Below are 20,447 nucleotides of genomic sequence, written 5' to 3'. Positions count from 1 at the left end.
GACTAGGGGAGTCATAATACCCCATTTAGGCATTCTAACTTAAATTTATATTGCTTTATTTTTTATATGCTTTATGAGAAACCACAGAATGGTTTTTACAAAAATTAAGAAAAGATAATGTATTCATATTTTTTCCTCCTTTGCTCTATAATATGGCTAGCTTGTGTTTATAAAGTGAGTTAACTGTTTGGGGTTATAATAAATTTTTTTAGAGAGAAAGCAATTAGAGCAAAGAAATATCTAAATCTCATTTTATTCATCCAAGGCAGATCCTTCCAGTTGAAGTCTGAACCAGCAATAGTCATTTTTGTTAGAATGGTGGCACTGTCCCCTAAAAAGGTGGCATTTCATAACACCAAAATGCAAAACCTACAAACCCCCAAACTTCATCAGAATTAGGGTTCAGAAGTAAGAAGAATAATGCCTTTACAATTTCAGTAATTCTTTTTTCACTCACTTAGAATTTGTTTTCATTCTAATATTTCTTTGTGTATCTACACAGTTTTTAATTTGGAACATTATTTCAGTAGTGGTTCTTTTTTTTCCTTTAATGTTTCTTATTCTATAAAATGAGAATATTTGCTAGTACCTGCCTCAGAGGATGGATTTAAATGAATGAAAAGTTTGTTTAAATGATTTTTATAATAATATTATTCTAGGGTTTTACAGTTAGCTTTTTGGTGGTGTTTTTGTATTATTTTGGTAATATTTTTTTCACAAATAAATGTTTTTTTCTTATGGTGTTTTGATAAACCTACTCTGCAGAGACAAATACTTGATGTTCAGCCTATGTACAGAGGTGTAAATATATGGTGAACTCTGAATTGTGAGCTGATACTGTAACTTCTTATAGTTTAGATTGTGGCAAGAGTTCCATGCCACTGATAGTTACTTTTTTTAGAAATTAAATAGTCACTGTGGCCAGCTCTGTTATCATTTACTTGTTAAAATATATTAAAAAGAAAATCTTAAGGCTAGAGGTCTGAAAATGTTGCTGCTAGTGAAAGTTTTTCATTGAAGACTAAGCAGCAGAACACACATTTATTTGAAGGTTCTAGCTATTCACAAGAAGGTCCCAGAAGAAGGCCCTTTTGTAATTTTGCTGAGATACTGTGAGCCCAACATGCGGGACTGGGTCACTGGACTCTAATGGGAGCCTTGCCCTTTCAGTCTCATACTAACACACTCTGCTCTTCGTTTTTTCTTTCTCATTGGATGTATATTTTATGTTTTAAAAAATGTTACAGTGTTATTCACAGTGGGAATTCAAAAAGTTTTTCAAATGTAGCCCTCAGGAGCGAAGATCTTCTGTACTCCAGTTTGGACAAAAGCAATTTGTTAGGCTCAGTTTTAACTTGATAATTATATCTTTTTTCTTGAATTTATCATTATTCCACCAAATTCTAAAGCAAAATGAGTCAAATTCTTTGCCTTAATTGTTTTACTTTCCCTCCATCTCCGTTCTTTGTCCCAACGCCTGGGTAACATGGATTAATGTTGATCTAGAATCTGTTAGTGAGTTAATCCATTGACATATGTCTTCTAAAATCAAAGAAGTAATAAACAGATTATTTTTGTTATTCTCCGTTAATAAAGGTGAGATTACTAGACCTGTCAAGAACATGCTTCTGATTTCCCTCAATTGTTGTTCTTTACCTAAATCTCAAGAAGTTAAATCAATTAACATGACTTTTTCAAAGTGGGAACAGACACTTGCACAATTAATATTTCATCTTTAGCGCTAGAAAACAAAATTCCCTTAACAAAATAGTAACACATGCAGACTATTAAAAGCTAGTCATCTCTTCATTAAAATAAGTCCTGTGCAACCTCAGTCTGGCCATATATGAACTGTGTAACTATCGCCTATATTTTAAATGAACCAGTTCTGAGCTATTCTGTTATTCATACTTGACAAATATTAATGGGCCCTATTATGTCCAACTAGAATTACTGGGTCATTTTATGGAAGCAGATCAAAACATTTGAACCTGTATTTCAGAGTTGTTTGGCAGGGGTAAATGAGCAAGTTTTAATTTCTAACTTTTACCACATTTTTATTTTATTGTCAGGAGGCTTTTAGTTTATTTAAATGGCCTTACAATCACTTAATTTAATATAGTGCCCTATTTATAATATAACTAATTATATGGGATTGTTTTTTAGTTTGAATTTTGGTTTATGTCCTCATTAAGAAATATAAAGATATAAGCGAAAGTCAATGAAAGAATTAACATGGCCATGTTTTGAAAATCATGTATAAAATGTTAAGAGTCAAGGCTCTGGGAATATCATAGGCAGAAATAATTTTTTAAAATATATAAAATTTATACATCGAAAGAGATATGTGGTACATATTAACTGTGATATAATATGTTCATTAAGACCTGTACTGCTAAGTGAGTATAGATCCGGAAGAAGTTAATGTAAGTATTTTTAAATGGGTTTGTATTTCTCTGATAAACAGCACTCTCCTTCTGTTTGTGATCATAGGATAAAAGCTCCGTAAGCTTGTATATGTTCATTTTTACTGCTACATCATGTAGTGTGCTCTTAAGATTGAGACCTCATTCCCCAGGAAGCATTTCTGTCTAAGATTAATTGCCCTTTTAAAATCCGCGTTTGATGTACTCCTTTGGCTGTATCCTGGCTGGGTTTAACCCTCTTTGACCTGACCTCACTGACTATTACCGCTGAGGCTGAGTCAGAATCCTTCAACATGATGTATGCACTTCAGATTTCAGCCTGTGGTTTTTCATGTCGATGGATTCAATTAGTTGGCGTTTTACTAATGAACATATCAGAGGTTAAAGAATTTGTCAGACTGAACAAAATTGTTCAGACCATTGGTAATCAAATGGCTCATCTCTTTATTTGTTTAAAACTTTTTCACAAGTGTTCAGTATTATTTAGAAGTTTTACCTTCAGCATCACACATTTCAAAAGAGCAAATCAAGTCATTTTCTGCTGAATTATAAAATGTAAATGTGAAGCCACAAAGCTAAAAACATAGCTACAGTGTATGGCGTTAGATTTCTATTATTCCATATTCATGAGTGTGAACTAAAAAAGAAAGTTCTTTATTTAAACTGAAATTTTCTGATTAAAATCATTTTCCCATGAAGACATACTAGCCATTTCTTTAGCTTCCTTTAAATTCAGAGATTTCACATATTTAGTTTACTTATTAACGGTAAGAATGAAACTTACGCCTCTCTAGACTCAAGTGACCTGTTTTTAAAGATATTTAGGTCATATTCCTTGTTGAAAAACAGCTAAAAAATAAGGATTAAAATGTAGATTGGGATGGGGGAGGCTATGAGCCATTGTTAATAGAAATCTCCCAAAGACAGATTCATCACATATTGTGAGTTCTCAAATATTTTAAAAATGTATAACAAAGATTTTAGAAGTCATCCCCCTCCCCCCAAGAATGTTTTCATCTTTTAAAAGAATAAGAACCTTACCAAGGCCTATTAAGCAACATAATCATAGCACAATAGGGCTCATGTGACTTGCCATGATGTACTCTCTGAATATCCGTGTTGAGAGCACTGCCAGCTTAATCCAGTGGGTTTACAGCACTTGAGGAATTTTTAAAAATGTTATTCATTCCGGTGTTTGCATAATGATTGAGTCTTTGGATTTTTGTTGCTGTCATTCTTTTTTTGTCTTAACACAGTCATAAAATTCATGTGCCACACTGCATAATAATATGCGGAGTGTATATTAACATGAGGCCAGACGCTCATAGCCTTTGCGTGTTAGTAGTAAAACAATTATTCTCATAAATGTGTGTTCAGGAAGAGAATTACAGTGATTGTTCACTGGTTACCAACCCATGACTTTTCAAAAGCTGATCTTAGGTCTTCACTAACTATTAGTAATATATTTGACACTTATATTTTAGAGAGTGAGCAGGAGGGAAGAATGAGGAAGAAAGTCACTCACTCTTGAATACCTACCATGTCCAAATGCTTTGCTGAGTTCTGTGCTTGTATATTCCACTTAATCCTTCATGCAGCCCTGATGTTAGAATTCTTTATCCACACTGAGATGAAGCAGACTTCAGAAGGTTAGGTGATTGGCCTCTTAATTTGAAACTAGTGTTGCGATTTGAAATTTAAAGGAAGTGCTTTCCTGTCCAGGCATAGAAGTCTCATATAGACCTGGCCAGGTAGCTCAGTTGGCTGGAGCATCATCCCGTGCACCAAAGGGTTGTGGGTTCGACTCCCACTCAGGGCCAATACCAAGGTTGTGGGTTTGATCCCAGGTCAGGGTGGGTGCGAGAGGCAAATGATCAATTTTTCTCTCTCACATCGGTGTCTCTCTCACACACATCGATGTTTCTCTCTTTCCTCCCCTCCCTCCCCCCCTTTTCTCTAAAAATCAATTTAAAAAAGAAACATATCCTCAGGTGAGGATTAAAAAAAAACAAAAATACCGTAATGTAGATGCTAGCTCAGAATTGAATTTGTTTTTATCAGGCTGTTGGTGATGATACAAAGTTATCTTATTTTATAATACTTGGACTTACAAGTGAGATACATATAAGAAATGAAACTTTATTCTGATAGTCTCTGTGTTGATATATGATCTTTATGTGAATTGAGCTCCATCTGTACCTAAAGAAAATACATGCCTTAGACATTTGTTTCTACCCTTTTCCTTAAGTCACAAACCCAAAGGATTTATGAATGACTATTTTTATATTTAGAAGATTAATTAAAATGATTAGTTTTTAAAATTGCTGTGTGGAACCCTGGCCAGGTGGCTCAGTTGGTTGGAGCATCATCCCAAACACCAAAAATCGCAGGTTTGATTCCCTATCAGGGTGCATACCTACGTTTCAGGTTCAATCCCTGGTTGGGATGCACATGGGAGGCAACTGATCAGTGTTTTTCTCTCCCCCTTCCTCTCTCTCTAAAAATCAATAAATACACATTCTCAGGTGATAATTTTTTAAAAATTTGCTCTTGACATTTTACAAAATAATGACATGTACTCTTCAAAGTTGTCAAGGTTATAAAATGCTAAAAACTATCCAGAGTATAGAAAAGTGAAAATTAAATGCAATGTATGATTCCTAGACTAGATCCTGGACTGGAGTAAAAATAATTGGGATTGTTGATAAAATTTGAAATTATTACATAATAGTATTATATTGTGGGGCTACAAGAAATACTTTTCCTCTCACCTTCTAAGTTCTTCTAGCTGTGCTAGTAATTCAAATGACATACAGCAGATTAACAGGAGAAACTCAAAATTTAATATGTGCAAACAGGAAATTCACATAAGCATGAAAATTCCAAAGACATTGAGGCAAGTTTGTGTCTATATGTCACTTTGGACAAAAGAGCAAAGGGGGAGAGGTGGTCTTAGATTTTAAAAGTGAAAATGGATAATTTATAGGTAGCAAGAAAGTGCCAAATATGTTCGTGCTAGGCAGCTCAGAAAACAATAGGACCATGGTGGGGGGTCTCTGCTTGGAGTCTTCCTACCTGTCATACATAAATCATGTTAGGATAAGGCGAATATGCTGAGAATTCCTTCCCCAAACAGGTCTTTCCAACTGAGTCTGTTGGGCTGGAAAGGGGAGGGCCAGACGTTCTTTCTGAGTCTTGTTTTTTTCTCTATCTTTTTATTGATTTTTAAAGAGAGGAAGGGAGAGAGAGAGAGAGAAACATCAATGTGAGAGTGGAACATCCATTGGGTACCTTCTGCCTGAGATTGAGCCTGAAACCTGGGCAATGTGCCCTGACCCGGAATCAGACCTGTGACCCTTTGGTGATGGGATGATGCCCACCCACCTGATCCACACCCCAGGGCCTGAGTCTTGTTTCTTAATAACCAGCCTAAAATCAACATCCCAGAAAGCAATATTAGGGTGGCTAACCTTTGTCCCCTTCAGTATCAGTGGTAAAATGTTTTAATTTTGATAATAGAAAGTACACACTAAAATACTTAGGGGTAATGAGCTTAGTGTTTCTAATTTACTCTCAGATGATTCAGAAAGTAATTACATATACACAGAATGATAAAGCAAATGGAGCAAAATGTAAACAACTGATGAAAGAAGAGGAATTTCTTATACTATTCTTGCAACTTTTCTGTATGTTTGAAATTATATGAAAATTGAAGTTATATCCAAAAAGTGCCCTGTATGAGAGAATTTCATATAGAACCAGTTCACTTAATTACTGTCTCAGTGTTTGCCTACTTTAAAGCATCAAACTAACTTCTAAAAAAATCTGAGTGGGTGAAGTGTGGAGTAACATTTTTCTCCTGAGTCATTTGCTTTGTAGTGACATATTTCTTATCCCCAAGTATTAAATTCTAGATTCGCATTTTGAAACACAAAGACATATTTACCAAAAACATGATTTGCTTTAGCAGTATCATCAAGTGTTTCCTTTCTACTGTTAGGAAAGAAACATCTGCTGATTTTTCACCGCTCCATTTTGTTCTTTCTGATGTTACCAGAATGTATTGTGGGGGTCGGGAGCAAGCATCCCCAAAATGTGCCACCCTGCATGCAGATTATTTCAGACTGAAATCACTTAAAATCCAACACACTCAGGAAGAGTTTTTTACTTCCCCTTTTTCTTAGATTCCTACTTTAGGAAGGGAGCCTTGACTTAATCACCTTAAGAATTTTGACTCTAGCATTAGCCAGGAAGACCAGGCAAGTTAGGCTAGATACAACCCCCCGCCCCACCTTTGTGTTCCTGTCGTTTCTGAGTTGCCTAACAAGAATTTGCTGCCTTGTACTTCAACTACGATAAATTGCCCATTCTCACTTCTGAAATCTAGTACCCTGTCCCCCCTTTTCTCTTTTGCCCAAAAATGTCATATATACCCAGTATTGCCTCGCTGTTTTTGGAGTCTTCATGCTTATGTGAATTCCCTATGCACATGTATTAAAATTTTTATTTTCTTATGTTAATCTGTATGTTGTTTGTATTTTTCAGCCAGCCTGAAGAACTGAAGGGCTAAGGGGACCTTTCTCCCTGTCCCAATAATACGGTCATGCTATGTTGTTATTTATGGTAGCATGAGTTTAGGTGATAGCAAATGTACTTGGCTTATCTGGAAACATTTTGACTTTTTGTTGTTTTAATAACCAAAACAGTCTTTACAGGTAGGGCTCTTCTATATAGTCATGTTAGCCATCAAAAGCTATTTTCAAAAAATTAATTTTGGCAGTGTATTTTACCAGCAGCCAAGTTATCCAAGCCCTGAAAACATTTACAGACTAAAGTTACTAAGTGTCAGGCCCTGTGCTAGGCACTGGAGATACAGTGATGAATGAGAGACTCTGAAGTTACTGTTACCAGGAGAATTGCTGCACCACTCTAAGAATCCCTCTGTGACAGTGTGTTTCTGGAGGAAGTCAGAAAACAAAAAAGATTCTACACAGGTGACATGTTTGGACAAATGTAGGCTGTGACCAAATAATGTATTTGAAATTTTAAACTGTTATGTTGCGGGACATGACAGTTCTAGATCCGCTTCCTTCGTTGTCTTAATTTACTTAGTGACACTTTCATGTTGTAGATTAAAAGTGGCCCCAATTTAAAGCAGAGAATCAGTGCTGCCTATTCAGGTTTGTGATTATGTGATTTATTGAGTTTGTTATACAGTGTTTGGATCATGCTTATGTTCTCCAGCTTCTGTTGTACAACTTTAACTCCCAGTATCCTCTTGTGTAACAGGGTTTGTCTTTCACCTTTCAAACACGCTATGCATGAGTGGGCCATATTATATTTGCTCCCACATTTAAATACTTGAGGCACAGTATTTTGGATACTGAGTTGTGACTTGTTTCTTCTACTAGGTTTCAGAATATCCAAAAGTGACTGGTTTAAGGAAAAACCTTACAGATAAGGAACTTTTACTCTTACACCACTGCTCTTTCATTTTTTGACTCAGTGCTAAGTAGGAGGAAGATTCTGAGAATATTAAGATATTTCAAAGAAATATATAATAAGAATATAAAGAGAACTACACCGGAAATGTTTTCAAATATTCTAAGAAAGATTTAATACAGTAAAGTTTGGCAATCTAGAATTTACGAAGCGTGAATCATTCCAGATAGCGGAGGGCTTATCCATTTGAATACCAACGTTTTCAGTGTTCTCAGAGTACTAATACCCTGCTTTCTATAGTATTCTGTATATAGCTTTATTTATAGATGATACTTACTCATCATTACGAAAACCAATCATTGTGTTAACACTGATCACAACTGTGCAAAATGCATGTATAGATACAACGAAGATTGGCAGACAAAACAATGAAAGCATTTTTTAGGTTGGTGTGGTAGTATTTTGAGGTGATGTCTTTAATCCAAAATTTTTTTTTTTTAAATATATCTTTATTGATTTCAGAGAGAGGACAGGAGAGGGAGAAGGAGAGATAGAAACACCAATGATGAGAGAGTCATTGATCGAGCCCGCAACCCGGGCATGTGCCCCGACCGGGAATCGAACCCCGATCGCCTGGATCCTAGGTCAACGCTCAACCGCTGAGCCACACCCGGCCGGGCCCAAAATTGTTTTAAACTATGACACAGTGATTCAGGGGTTTGTTTGGAACTTTTATTTGACTGTTTCAGGGATTGATAGTGTGTTTAAGGGTGGTTTTTTGGGCATTCTTCTAGCAATTCTCTGTAGTGTTTTTGTGTCCTCTCGTATTGTCAGTCTGTTGACTGTCACTTCCCAGGACTGTGCTGCTTCTAACAGGAAGTTTAAATATTTTGTTAAAAGGTCTCTTGTTTCAGGTGCCAGCCAAGCCATTATCACCATACATCATCAGCCCATTTTGCCTAGACATTAGAGCACTAGAGATGCAAAAGTTATTTTGAACAGAGAAAAAAGAGGAGAAAATAGGGTATTTCCCTCTCATGTGGTTCCATGAATTCCCTGTTTCCTTGTCTTCTCTCTCCAGGAAGCTGAGAGGTTTAGACATTGTATTTTGAAGAGGCTAAAAGAGACAAACCAAGAATTGTGCTAAAGGAGTGATGCAAAGTTTCTGTTTTTTCTTCCAAAAGAGATATATGGTTTTGCTTTCTTTGCTTTCCTAGGTGTTTCTGTTTACTTTAAAGATTGTCAGCACATCATACCAAAACCATAAAAGAAGCAAAACTAACCTTAATTTCATTTGTAATGAAATTGGAATTTAAAAGAAAAGTATGAATTGCTGCACCCTTTTAATTAGTGAATGGGTGTTGACGAGAGTCAATCAGGTTTCGTGACTCTAAAACAGAAATCCCTGCGACAGACTCGTAGTTCCTTCTCATGGAAACTTGAACTCTTATCCTAATAATGTCTCTGAAACTTCCTGACAGATATTTGAACAACTTTACTGAAAATTAACCTGCAGCTCCCATCTGTTTTATTCCTAAATAGATCTTATTCTTGATGATTTCTACTCACATACCTATTTTATTTTTTTTAATTTGTATTGACCTACTTCTTAGACCCACGATTTTTAATTGCCATGTAGTACAGTTTTTAATGCACAGCTAAAATAAGTTTTGGTCAGTGGGTACAGTGGGCTGTTTTCTCCACTATAGTTTCATTAACGTCAATCTTAGGTAAGCACAGTAATTAAGAAAGAATGAATACTTTCACATAGAGCAACAGAATTTTTTTATCAGAATTCATTGTAACTCTCAGGTTTCTGTTTTGGGTGATACATATTGCAACATTTCAACTTTCTCCATGTCCACATTTCCTGCTGAGGGGACAGACCAGGTTTAATCTGTTGAAGCTGTAAAATCCATCTAATTCACTAAGGACTCTTAAAAGGCAGATTATTTTTCCTTCAACTGTTTTGAGTCGTATTGATTATTATTGGATTTCTTTCTTGGAATAGATGGGGGAAAAAAGAATCAAGTGATGATTCATGGAATTGAGCCAATGTTGGAAACACCTCTACAGTGGCTGAGTGAACATCTGAGCTACCCGGATAATTTTCTCCATATTAGTATCATCCCACAACCAACAGATTGAAGGATCGACTACTTGCTTGAACAGAATCGCCCTTACACAGGATTTACCAGAGCATGTCACCCTTCTGCTTCAGTCAGGTTTGGTGGAGGCAACCTGACCAGAAACCCTGCTGCAAGCCAAACAGGAAAAAGATTCCCTGTCTGATAAGGGCACTGGGGCTGGTCTTGCTTTGCATCACCACTGCTTTCCTCCACTGCCGTCATTAAACCTCAGCTGCGACAGGAAAGACTTTACAGGACCACTGCAAGTCTTCTGTTTTCTTGTAAAATACAATGAAGCCGAAACCTTTGGCCTAAGAAGAAAATGGAAATATGTGCCACTCAGTTTGTATTTCTGATTAACAAATAAACAGGGGTATTTCCTAAGGTGACCATGGTTGAACTTTAGCTCGAGGGAGTGGAAACATTGGTTTAATTTTCAAGAGAATTAGACTTAAGAAAGTAAAAGAGAAATTCTGTTATCAATAACTTGCAGCAATTTTTTGTAAAAGATCAAATTACAGTAAACCCATCTTTCCTTAATGAAAATTTCCTATGTTTACAGTCTGTCTATTGGTATGCAAACAATCTTGTAACTTTGATAATGAACAGTGAGAGATTTTTAAATAAAGCTTCGAAATATGTTTTGTCATTTAATAACATACAGTTTTGTCACTTTTCCAGTATTTTGACTCACACATAGTAGATCACTGTTTTTACTCTCACGTGTTACCATTGAGACCCGTCGTCATTGGCACAGGATAACCTGTCTCAGGAGCTCTCCTAGGAGTTCTAGCTGCCGATTTTTGCCGATTTTAAAATCTGTGTCCTTTACATGCTAAAGATATTAATAATGTTATTTATCTTTGCTGTTTTCCCACTGCAAACCTGTCAGATCATAGTATACTAAGCATCTGTATAGAATAAGTTTGCATTTTTGGGAAAACTGATTCCTTTCCAAGGTAGTGTGTTTCATTGGCTTCAGGTCTAATATTTCACTGTGGTCCCTGGCAGCGAGTCTTTGAAGTCTAAAGATTACCGATCTCCTGACTGCAGTAGCTTTTCCTTAACATTACCAAAAATATTCAGGGGTGACTAGATTCTCATTCAGTATAAGGAAGGTTTTGCTGCACTTTATTACCACACTGCTGGGATTCTCCCAGCGGGAAGTATTTGTGCATTACACTTTGTTCCTTGTAAGCTGTCCATACTGAATGTCGACCCATTTGGGTAATGCTAAAAGACATAGTATCATAAAATAATGGTTTTAGGTTGCACAATACAAATGGATGTTTTTCTTCTAAAAGTTATGAATATTGAAGTGAGATCCTGCTGATGCTCACCGCTGCTCTTTTCTTTCTGTGACTTTCACTGATTTAATAACAGACTTATTCCTAACATGAGATAAAGTTAGTCAAAGATCAAATATCCTGGAATGAAAGGTATAAGCTCAATCACATAGAAAAATAGGTACTAGTGTGATCAGAGAAAAACAGAAGAAAGCAGTGAATAACTGGTGAATGTCCATAAAATGAAAAGTGCTGTTTTAGTACAGGTGGAAAAAATAACAATATTTGAGTTACTTAAGGATAAAAAAAAAAAACCAAAACCCACTGACTTGTATTTTTTCAAAAGAGGTTGATTCTGAATATGATTGTTCACATTAAAAGTGTTTATTCGTCTCTTCAGTTTGGGGATTTTCCCCCTTGATGTTTTGACAGACTGAAGTGAGCTTCAGTGAGCAAAAGGATGAAAATGCCAGGGAGTGCGGAGCCGTGAGGCAGCAAGTGCGGTCAGGGCAGTAAGACCCTCCTCTTCCACAGGCGAGACGCGGGTAGGTCTCTGCAGTCGCTCACGGGAGCTGCTGCTGATCTTTACTTCCAGATTGGAAAGTAGATCTTATCAAGCCCTCACCCATTTTTATGTACTTGTTCTAATGATTTATACCAGCACAACTGTATTACTCTAGTCCCAGGTAAGTCAAGCCTCCGCTACCCAGAGGGAAAATAGAAACGCAGATTAGTGCTGGTTTAAATATGTTTTTGTTTCTTTTTATTTGAATATTTAAATTTTATGGTTTATTAAAAAATCAAACAAATTTTCTGTCTGTCTTTATTTCTAGAAGTTGGAAATGAAGTTTATATAAAGCAAGTTACCTATTAGGGAACTCATTAAAATCGCCTTAGGCTTATGCCAGTCTTAAAAGTTCCTCTAAGAAATAAAACCTAAAGGAAAATGTAGGAAAGAAAATTGGAGGCGGCCAGAAATCTTTCTATGCTGGTTTAACTCATCCTTGGTAGTGAACCCCCTTAGAGAATGAAATGTGTTTTAAAATTATTGACATTTTTAACCAGGAAGGAATAAGTTCAGCCTAAATAAAGTAAATAGTTGCTTGTCTTCCATAATGTTTTACATTCGGATGATCTTAGTTCTAACCATGGATAGAGTTGAATTGATAAGCACCTTATGTACCTAGAGACCCAAAGTAGCCTGATTGTAATGGAATGAAATTGACCTACCAGTCTTTACAGCATGGTCATATATAGACATAGTCTAAGCAGTCCAAAGCGAACCCATGAGTGAACTCGTCCTGTTATGTTTATTTCTCCCCTTACCACCACCCCCCATTCTCTGGAAACTAGAAAGAAATTGAGAAAATAATATACAAGATTTGATATTGAGTGACAGTAACTTTTAATGATTATTTTTCTGGAATATGTTTATTTTTTTATAGGCTATGTGAGATAACATTGTCTTTAAATTTTCAGAAAAATGTAAAGGTTTATGTGGGTCATGCTAAAGAATGAGTCTTACTTGTATTTATCTTACTGTTGATATTTAGGGCTGAGGTAAGTTGGTTTCCTGTTAGATGTGCCAACGTAGTTGAAGTAGAAGTGTAGAATCTTGGGGTATAGCAGGATAAAAATCAAGTATAACAACATTTATAGTGTGGGGCTTAAAAAAAAAAACAACTTCTGTTGGCAGCAGTGAAAATGACACCAGGTGTTAGACTAGTGGAGTCAGACCAGACCTTGGGTCAGCTACCTTGGTACTTGAAACCTAGCTAAGAAAGAATTCAGAGTCAAGACTCAGACCGTAAGAAAAAGTTTAGTCAGAAAGTCACAGAGGTAGAAGTGATCTGTAGAAGACACAAGCTTAGGAAACAAGTTACAGATGCAAAAGAAAGGAACTTAGGAGAGAGAAAGGTGATGCACCTGAGGGGAAGAGGAGGTGGACTGGGAAGGCACAGGCATGCTCCCGAGAGGGAGAGCCTGCTGGGTCCTCCATCCTGAGGGCTTTTAAGGGTGAAAATGTTAGAGGAGGTCCCAGGGGAGGATCTCAAGGATCTGAATATTCATCAGTATTCCAGGTGTGCCCTTTCAGGGTCACAGTCTCCACTGATCGATTGGTCAGCACCAGGGCAGGGGGTCGTCAGTCAGTGCAGCTGGTCCTGAAGTCAGCCATGGCATCGCTTGCCTGGTTCTGCTGCTTTTCTGGGCCTGGAGCTGAAACACAATTGAGGCCTAGATGTTATTCCTAGAGATTAATGCTTAATAGAGTGGTCTTGCAAGGGCCCGCATGGGAGTTGAACGAAGCCACTCTTTGGCCTCTCTTCCCCCTCCAAGGGGGCCTGCCAGGGGAGGGTCCAAACTACATGACCAGCAACATGAAAGGTCAGGGGTCTAAACCGTGATAAGCTAGGGGAAGAAAGGTTCCCGGAGGGCTGAGGTCCTTGTTTTCCCAGTTTTGCCCAGTTGCTAGATACCTGGGGCTTTCTGTCCTGATGACCTTTCTGTACCTGGCCCATCATCCTTCCTCTGCTCATGTCTATCTGCTTAACACGTTTCCACCTAAGTTCTTCTAGATGGGCTAATCAAGTTAACAGGCAGATTAACAGGAAAAAACCCAAAATTTTAATACTTGTGCACAGGGAATTCACGTAAACATGAAAATTCCAAAGAGAGTGAGGAAACATTGGGTATTTGTGTCATTTTGGACAAAGAAGAAAGGGTGGGGTAGGGGTCTGAGATTTTGAAGGAAGAAGTAAACTACTGGTAGTTGAGGCGTAGGGGATCATGCTTGGTAGGCACGTTTTTGCTTGGCAACCCAGAAACAATAAGACATAGCAGGGCATTCAGTAAATAAGCCTTTGCTGGATCCTTCCTGCCTAATGCTTGAGGTGATTATTCTAAGGTTCCCTTCCTGAAGCAGGTTTTTCTGTTTGATTCTCTTAGGAAAGGGGTAAGGGTCAAAGATTATTTCTGGGACTTGTTTCTTAGAAACTCACTTAAAATCAATCTCCCAAAAGGCAGCTTCTAGGGTGGCAAAACTTTGGTCCCCTTCAATAGTCAATCCCATTCATAGTTAATCACTAGGACAGAATCATTAAAAATATTTAACCTTTCTGAGTTCTATCATCCTCTTAAGTGTTTTCTAAATAAAATCATCTCCTGGTCTGAAAATGTTAAAAATTACCCGTAGGGCTTTTGAAAAGAAGGAAAGAGAGACATGCCTCTTTTTGGATGATTTGAGATTAAGTGACACTGTAATTATAAAATGTTATTTACAATATAACTATTTGATAAAAGAATGCTTTAAATTCTCTCAAACGTGAATTATGAGTAGTAGGCATAACACAGAGTGGGGCAAAAGTAGGTTTATAGTTGCCTGGTCAGTGTGGCTCAGTGGTTGAGCATTGACCCATGAACCAGGAGGTCATGGTTTGATTCCTGGTCAAGGCCCATGCCTTGGCTGCCAGCTCAATCCCTGGTAGGGGGCGTGCAGGAGTCAGCTGATCGATGATTCTCTCATCATTGATGTTTCTCTCTCTTCCTCTCCCTACGTATCTCTGATAGCAATGAAAACTTTTTTTTAAAAAAAAAGTAGGTTTACAGTTGTGAGTATGCAAAACAGTTCATTCTTGTATTATTGTTTATTGCATTATTTTCCATATGAACAACTGTAAACCTCCTTTTGCCCCACCCTATATAGCAACCATACAGTGGGAAAGAACTCAATTTTTAGGTCATTTAGGAGGTTCATTAAATATTTAGGTCTTTAAATACTTAATTAACAGTGTTTGTTAACTGATAATATGCTGGAATGACCAGCAGTGAGATAAAGACAAATCTGAAGGTTTGGAAATGTCAGCATGCTTTCACATACCAGTTGATTTCTTCTGAAAGTGATTAATTTGGCTTTCCCTCTAGCTCCCCCCAACCCCCCCCCCCCATCACAAGGATAAATAAAACACAACCAGGCTTTTTCCTCTTTGTCTTCTCTGGTTCTTTGTGGCCTGTCTAGCACATAGCTCGTGCTTTGCAAATGTTCATGAAAAGAAAAAATAAACTCAAGAGTATCTAATGACACGTTAAAATCGTTGTATTACCCTGTTAAAAATACCATCTATAAAAATAAGAACCTTGTCATTTAGAAATCAGCATACCAAGTGCAGTTGGTTCGGGTTTGCATTACTGATGAAGACTTGCTTACTCAAATCTGCTACTTTCAGTAGGAACCACTGTGGATCGGATCCTTGCGTCAGTCCACATTCATTTTAGTTGCAGCATAGACCACAGTACATATCTTCTGTTTCGACATCACTCTAATTTAAGCAACCCCTAAAGTGGGGGCTATTCTCATCAAGCATCTGGAGGTATTTATTAATTCTGACCTTTTCATAAATGAGTGGTTTGTCTTGCTTTTGCCTCTAGACTTTGCTTCTGAAAAAGAAATGCATTTTTAGCAAGGGAAATATGTTAGACCTATAAGCAAGGTTATTCAAACTAGACTATTAGAACCATGCTCATGAAAAGCTTTAAGAGAAATATTTGGGTTTCAACTTTTTATATTGAGTGGAAGAGGCATCTTGCTTCATGTTATTACTTAGAAAATGCCGATGAACTTTTCCTTTATATAATTTACTGTGTTTATAATACATATTTGTGTGGTATTTGTTTCTCACACTGAGCATAAACTCCATAAGAGCGGGGAGCAGGTCTGTTTGGTTCAGTATTGTATTCCCATGACCTAGCACTGTGCCCAGAACATAGTGGACTGTCCTAAATATTTGTTGAATAAAAGTTTGGAAAATGCTGTGTAGTATATCTCCCTTTTAGAGCCTAAAGCATATGGACATAGTAAACGCTTTGAGAAGTTTTAACGTTAAGCTGAAACATTTGATCTAGCATTTCCCAAGCTTTCTTGATTATAGGAATTTTCCCCCTAGTACCACATCCTATTGAACTGTAATTTGGAAAATGCTACATTGTCATTAGATCCTAACAATCTGGAATGTGTAACGTAAGGTTTAATTTCTCCCTTTCTGGTGACTCGGTTTGAAAGAAACTCTCAAGCTTCTGACTCCCAAACAAAATATCTCCAGCCCATTCATTGCATCATCCAGATCTGTCCCATTTTGTCATTCTTGAAATTCATTCACCAAGTGTGTAGTGAGTAAGTATCTAATACAATGTCAAGCTATGTTCAGGGGATGCAAGAGTTCAGAACTCATAACGCCAGTGTTGGGTGGATAGTCAGCTGCTCAGTAGTGCTGTCATTTGACAGGGCACCTGCAGAGTAAGATTTAGTGAAAGGACTGGGAACCCTAAGTTTCTACAAAACATATATCCAAATACAGAAACCAAGACAAGTGGTCAGTGGATTCGAGAAAAGCCCTTCTCAGTCCTTAGGTATGAGCGTCAATAGGAATCGAAGGTGACTACAGTGGTACCTGGATTTCGAATGTAATCCGTTCAGGTAGAAAGTTACTTTTGGACTATACCATGCATGAAACAGGGTAAAACAGTAGAAATGCCAGCCAGATTGTGATAAGCATTAGTCTGAGAAGTATGGTGGGTATCTTTCATTCTAGGCCGAACAAAGCGCAGGCGACACACGTTAGTGTTAAAGGAAACCACTTAGGGCATCTCAGTCAAACAGGCTCTAATTGTTGACTCTGTGTTAGGCATATTCTCCCAGGTTTTACAGCATTCTACATGATTCATCCATTCAGACACTTACTGAGCAAATAGGGTAGTAGACGTTCTGAGAGGAACAACACGTTCTCTGGTGTTAAGGGGCCTCTATAAGAGGAGAGAAGACAAAAATAAAGATACAACGTAATAGTTGAAGGTTGCAATGAGAAAGGGACCAATAGAGCCCTATGAGAGAAGAGAGCGGAGTGAAGGATGGCTTTGAGCTAACTAAATGGCACCTTGCTTGACCTCTCAGAAGCATTTGACAGTTGATCACACCTTCATTCATGAAACACTTTCATCACCAGAGACCACGCCCTCCTGGTTTTCCTCCTACCTCAGCCTCTCTCAGTTTCTGGTGAGCGATTGTTCTTCTCTTCTTGACTCCTAAGTGTTGAACTGTCCTTTTCTCCAGCTACACACAGTATGTCTGCTCCTTCCGTGTCTTTTAACATGATCCATATGTTACTTCCAATATTAACTTATCTCCTAAGCTCCAGACATACCCAACTACCTGCTTGACATTCATCGTAGATGTCTAATAGCTTAAATTTTATTTGGTCAAAGTAGAACTTCACTTTCCGTTCAAACCCGTACCTCCCCCACTCTTTCCTTTCTTAATAAATTCTACCTTGCCCCAAAGTCTACTGTCTGTTTCTAACCTAGTTATCTTTAATCCCTCCTTTCCACACCAGCAAATCCTAATGATTCTACCTTAAAATATGCCCTGAATATATTTACTTCTTACCACTTACACTGGTACCACCTAAGTCTAAGCAACCGTGATCTCACCTGAACTGCTACGGGAGCCACTCACATGGTCTTTCTGCTTCCATTTTTGTTCTTCAGTCTTCAAAATACAGTGTTGTTCTTAAAGCATAAACGGCACCTTGGTAGTCCTTTGAGCAAAGCGTTCCAGTGTCTTTCCATCCCACCCAAAGTAGATCTAAAATCCTTCCCAATTTCTGTTCCACCTGGTTCCTGCTTCTGACCTCATCACCCTCTGCCTTTGCTATTTAATTATGTCTACAGTAGCCTCCTTGCCCATATTGTCCCTTGAATATGCCAAGATCATTCTCCCTCCAGGGACTCTGCATTATATGGCTACATAATTAACAGTTATTGAATGTTTACAATGTCCCAGGCACTGTTCTAAATGGTTTTCAAGTACAGTGGTACCTCCGTTTTCTAATGTAATCCATTCCAGAAGACCAAGTTCTGAAACGTTGGAAAACCGAGGGATCGACAGCCAACAGATAGGCCCCAGGATCTTGCACTCAGCGGAAGCCGTGTGGCATGTTCGACTCCTGAGGCGTGTTTGAAAACCGAAGCATTTACTTCTGGGTTTACGGAGTTCATAAACCGAGATGTTTGTCAACGGAGACGGAAAACCGAGGTACCACTGTATTAGCGTGTTATAGGTATTGGGGTTCTTGGGTTCCCCAAGATAAAAATTGAGAGGCAACCCTCAAGGAAATTTCCAGACAGATTTTATTAAGTTTGTGCTCAAGCACAAGGGAGACGAACAGAGGTAATAAAGGTCCTCTGAAATGACTCAGGGACTGGCTCTGCTTGTCTGCTTTTATAAGTTGCGGACAAAGCAGGCTTGCAAGAAAAGACAAGGTTTTGGAAAAGGAGGGCTTGTGGAATTTTCCATGTCAGGGTAAGAAAAGTAAGCAGAAGGGAGAGAAAGTTCTGCAATTTTTTTTGAGCAGAGAGTGGAGGGGTGGTCAGCCTATCCAACATTCCTTCTAGCCACCTGGTCTTAACTTGGCTTTCTGGCCACCAAGTATTTTTCCATTACCAGACCCAAGCCCCTATACTGTCTCATTCCCCCCCTGAGAGATTTTATTGTTCTTTTTCTTAAGGGATTAAGGTGGGAGGTCTCTTTTGTAGCTACTTCCTGCTGTATTAATGCACTGATTCTATACTTGAGAGTAATAAAATTCTCTTGCCATCTGATCTAGAAAGGGGTAAGGACATGAGTCTTCCTTGTCCAGGATGGGCTAGAATCCTTGCACAACCATCAACTTGACATGGAATTGACATAATCTGAAAGAAACAAGGTTTACAAGAAAGTTAAAGAGGCAAGGGCCAGAAGTCGTAAAAATAAGATCGTAACCAGGGTTCCCGGGTGAGGAAGGAGCCAAGTGATATTCAGTAGGTACCCCTTAATGGAGTTCCATATAGTTTGAGTGCTGGGGTTATTAAGATTGTGTAGCCATTTGGCCTGGTTTAGATTCTTTGTTCTTTCTTCAGTCTGTCCACTGGTATTTACATACATGTAGCAGGAAGTATTTACTATAGCCCAAATCCCTCCCTGTTTGGCCAATAAATAATGTAGGGCTACTTGGTTATCTAGTGCAAATTTGGGTAGGGAGTCTTAAGGGTTTTTGGAGGAGCTGGAAATAGTGTCCAGTCTCTTCAGCTACTATTGCAAGGGAAGCGGCAGAAGCCAAGATGAGAATAGTTACAAAAGCAAAGATTAGGCCTATCCACCACAGTACTTACCTGAACTTGAAGTGCCTCTTGACTAGGTGTTGAAGGTCTTCCAAGGGCTCACAGATATACAGGGCGTCTTGGTCGAACTGCGGGTCTGGCAGAGGAAAAGGTTTAGCCTAGAGAGGTAGATCCGGCTGGGGATTTCTTCGAGCTTTACCGCTGTGGGAACTGCTAAAATTCCTTCGTATGGACCCTTCCATTTTTCTGTCAAATGGTTCTTGGGGACTCCTTTCCAAGTTCCCTGAGAAGGCCAGGAGGCCATCTACTGCTGGTTCTAGTGGGGGATAGAGCTGGGGGAGGGGAAAGGTTTAGAGCTGAGGGAGCACAGGGGTTAGGAGCAGGAAGATTTGGGGGACTCTCAGCCAGCAGGACGGGGTGACTGGGAGGCACTGGGTCGGTCGAGAAGGGCTCCCAGAGCCAAATTAGGAGGAGACCAAAAAAAGGGGGTCAAATGTAGGGCTATGGGGTCAGGTTTCTTTGAGAGTGAGACCATGCAGACACAGCAAGAATCTCGGAGCTTTGGGTCCTGGTACAGTTTCACCAAAGCCAGAACATAGGGAATTTCCAACCATTTGCTGGAGCGTTTACAAAAGAACCATTCTTGGGTCATTTCTCTTGGTCCCCAAGAGAATATTGGGGATGGGCCTCATTACAGAAGAAAATGAATTTCTTCCTTTTTAGATGGTTCAACTTAAATTGGTTCCAATTAGTGAAGATGCATCCTAGGGGAGAATCTCTTGGGATACTGCCAGGAGTGTTTCCCATGATAATGGCCAACCATCAGGGGGCCAAGAGCTGGGTAGAGTGATTGTTAAGAAAATAGGTATGCTCCTGGTAGCAATCCAGAAGGCAGCTAGACAGGAGAGGGAGGAAAGTGAGAAGGAGAGTCAGAGCAAGGACAACTAGGGAACCCAGACCTGTGTAGAAATATCCAATTTCCCCAGCCTTATACCAGGTCCAGTTTGGCTAACTTC

The 20,447-nt window shown here is 38.5% G+C and overlaps 1 protein-coding gene across 8 annotated transcripts in view; it reads left to right on the top strand.

The window, feature by feature from the left end:
• Positions 1-10,656, top strand: part of ATG5 (autophagy related 5) — a 97,552-nt gene extending 86,896 nt beyond the window's left edge. For all 8 annotated transcript variants that reach the window (XM_081139697.1, XM_081139692.1, XM_081139695.1 and 5 more), the window contains one exon: positions 9,880-10,656. In XM_081139697.1, coding sequence (XP_080995823.1) covers positions 9,880-10,016 — 137 coding nt within the window. In that variant the 3' untranslated portion in view covers positions 10,017-10,656. The remainder of the gene's footprint in view (positions 1-9,879) is intronic.
• The last annotated feature ends 9,791 nt before the right edge of the window (positions 10,657-20,447 follow it).

This window comes from Miniopterus schreibersii (assembly GCF_964146895.1).
Source record: "Miniopterus schreibersii genome assembly, chromosome: 6".
Classification (NCBI taxonomy): domain Eukaryota; kingdom Metazoa; phylum Chordata; class Mammalia; order Chiroptera; family Miniopteridae; genus Miniopterus; species Miniopterus schreibersii.
Note: the sequence above shows the minus strand (reverse complement) of the source record. Positions and strands in the feature narration are given on the sequence as shown.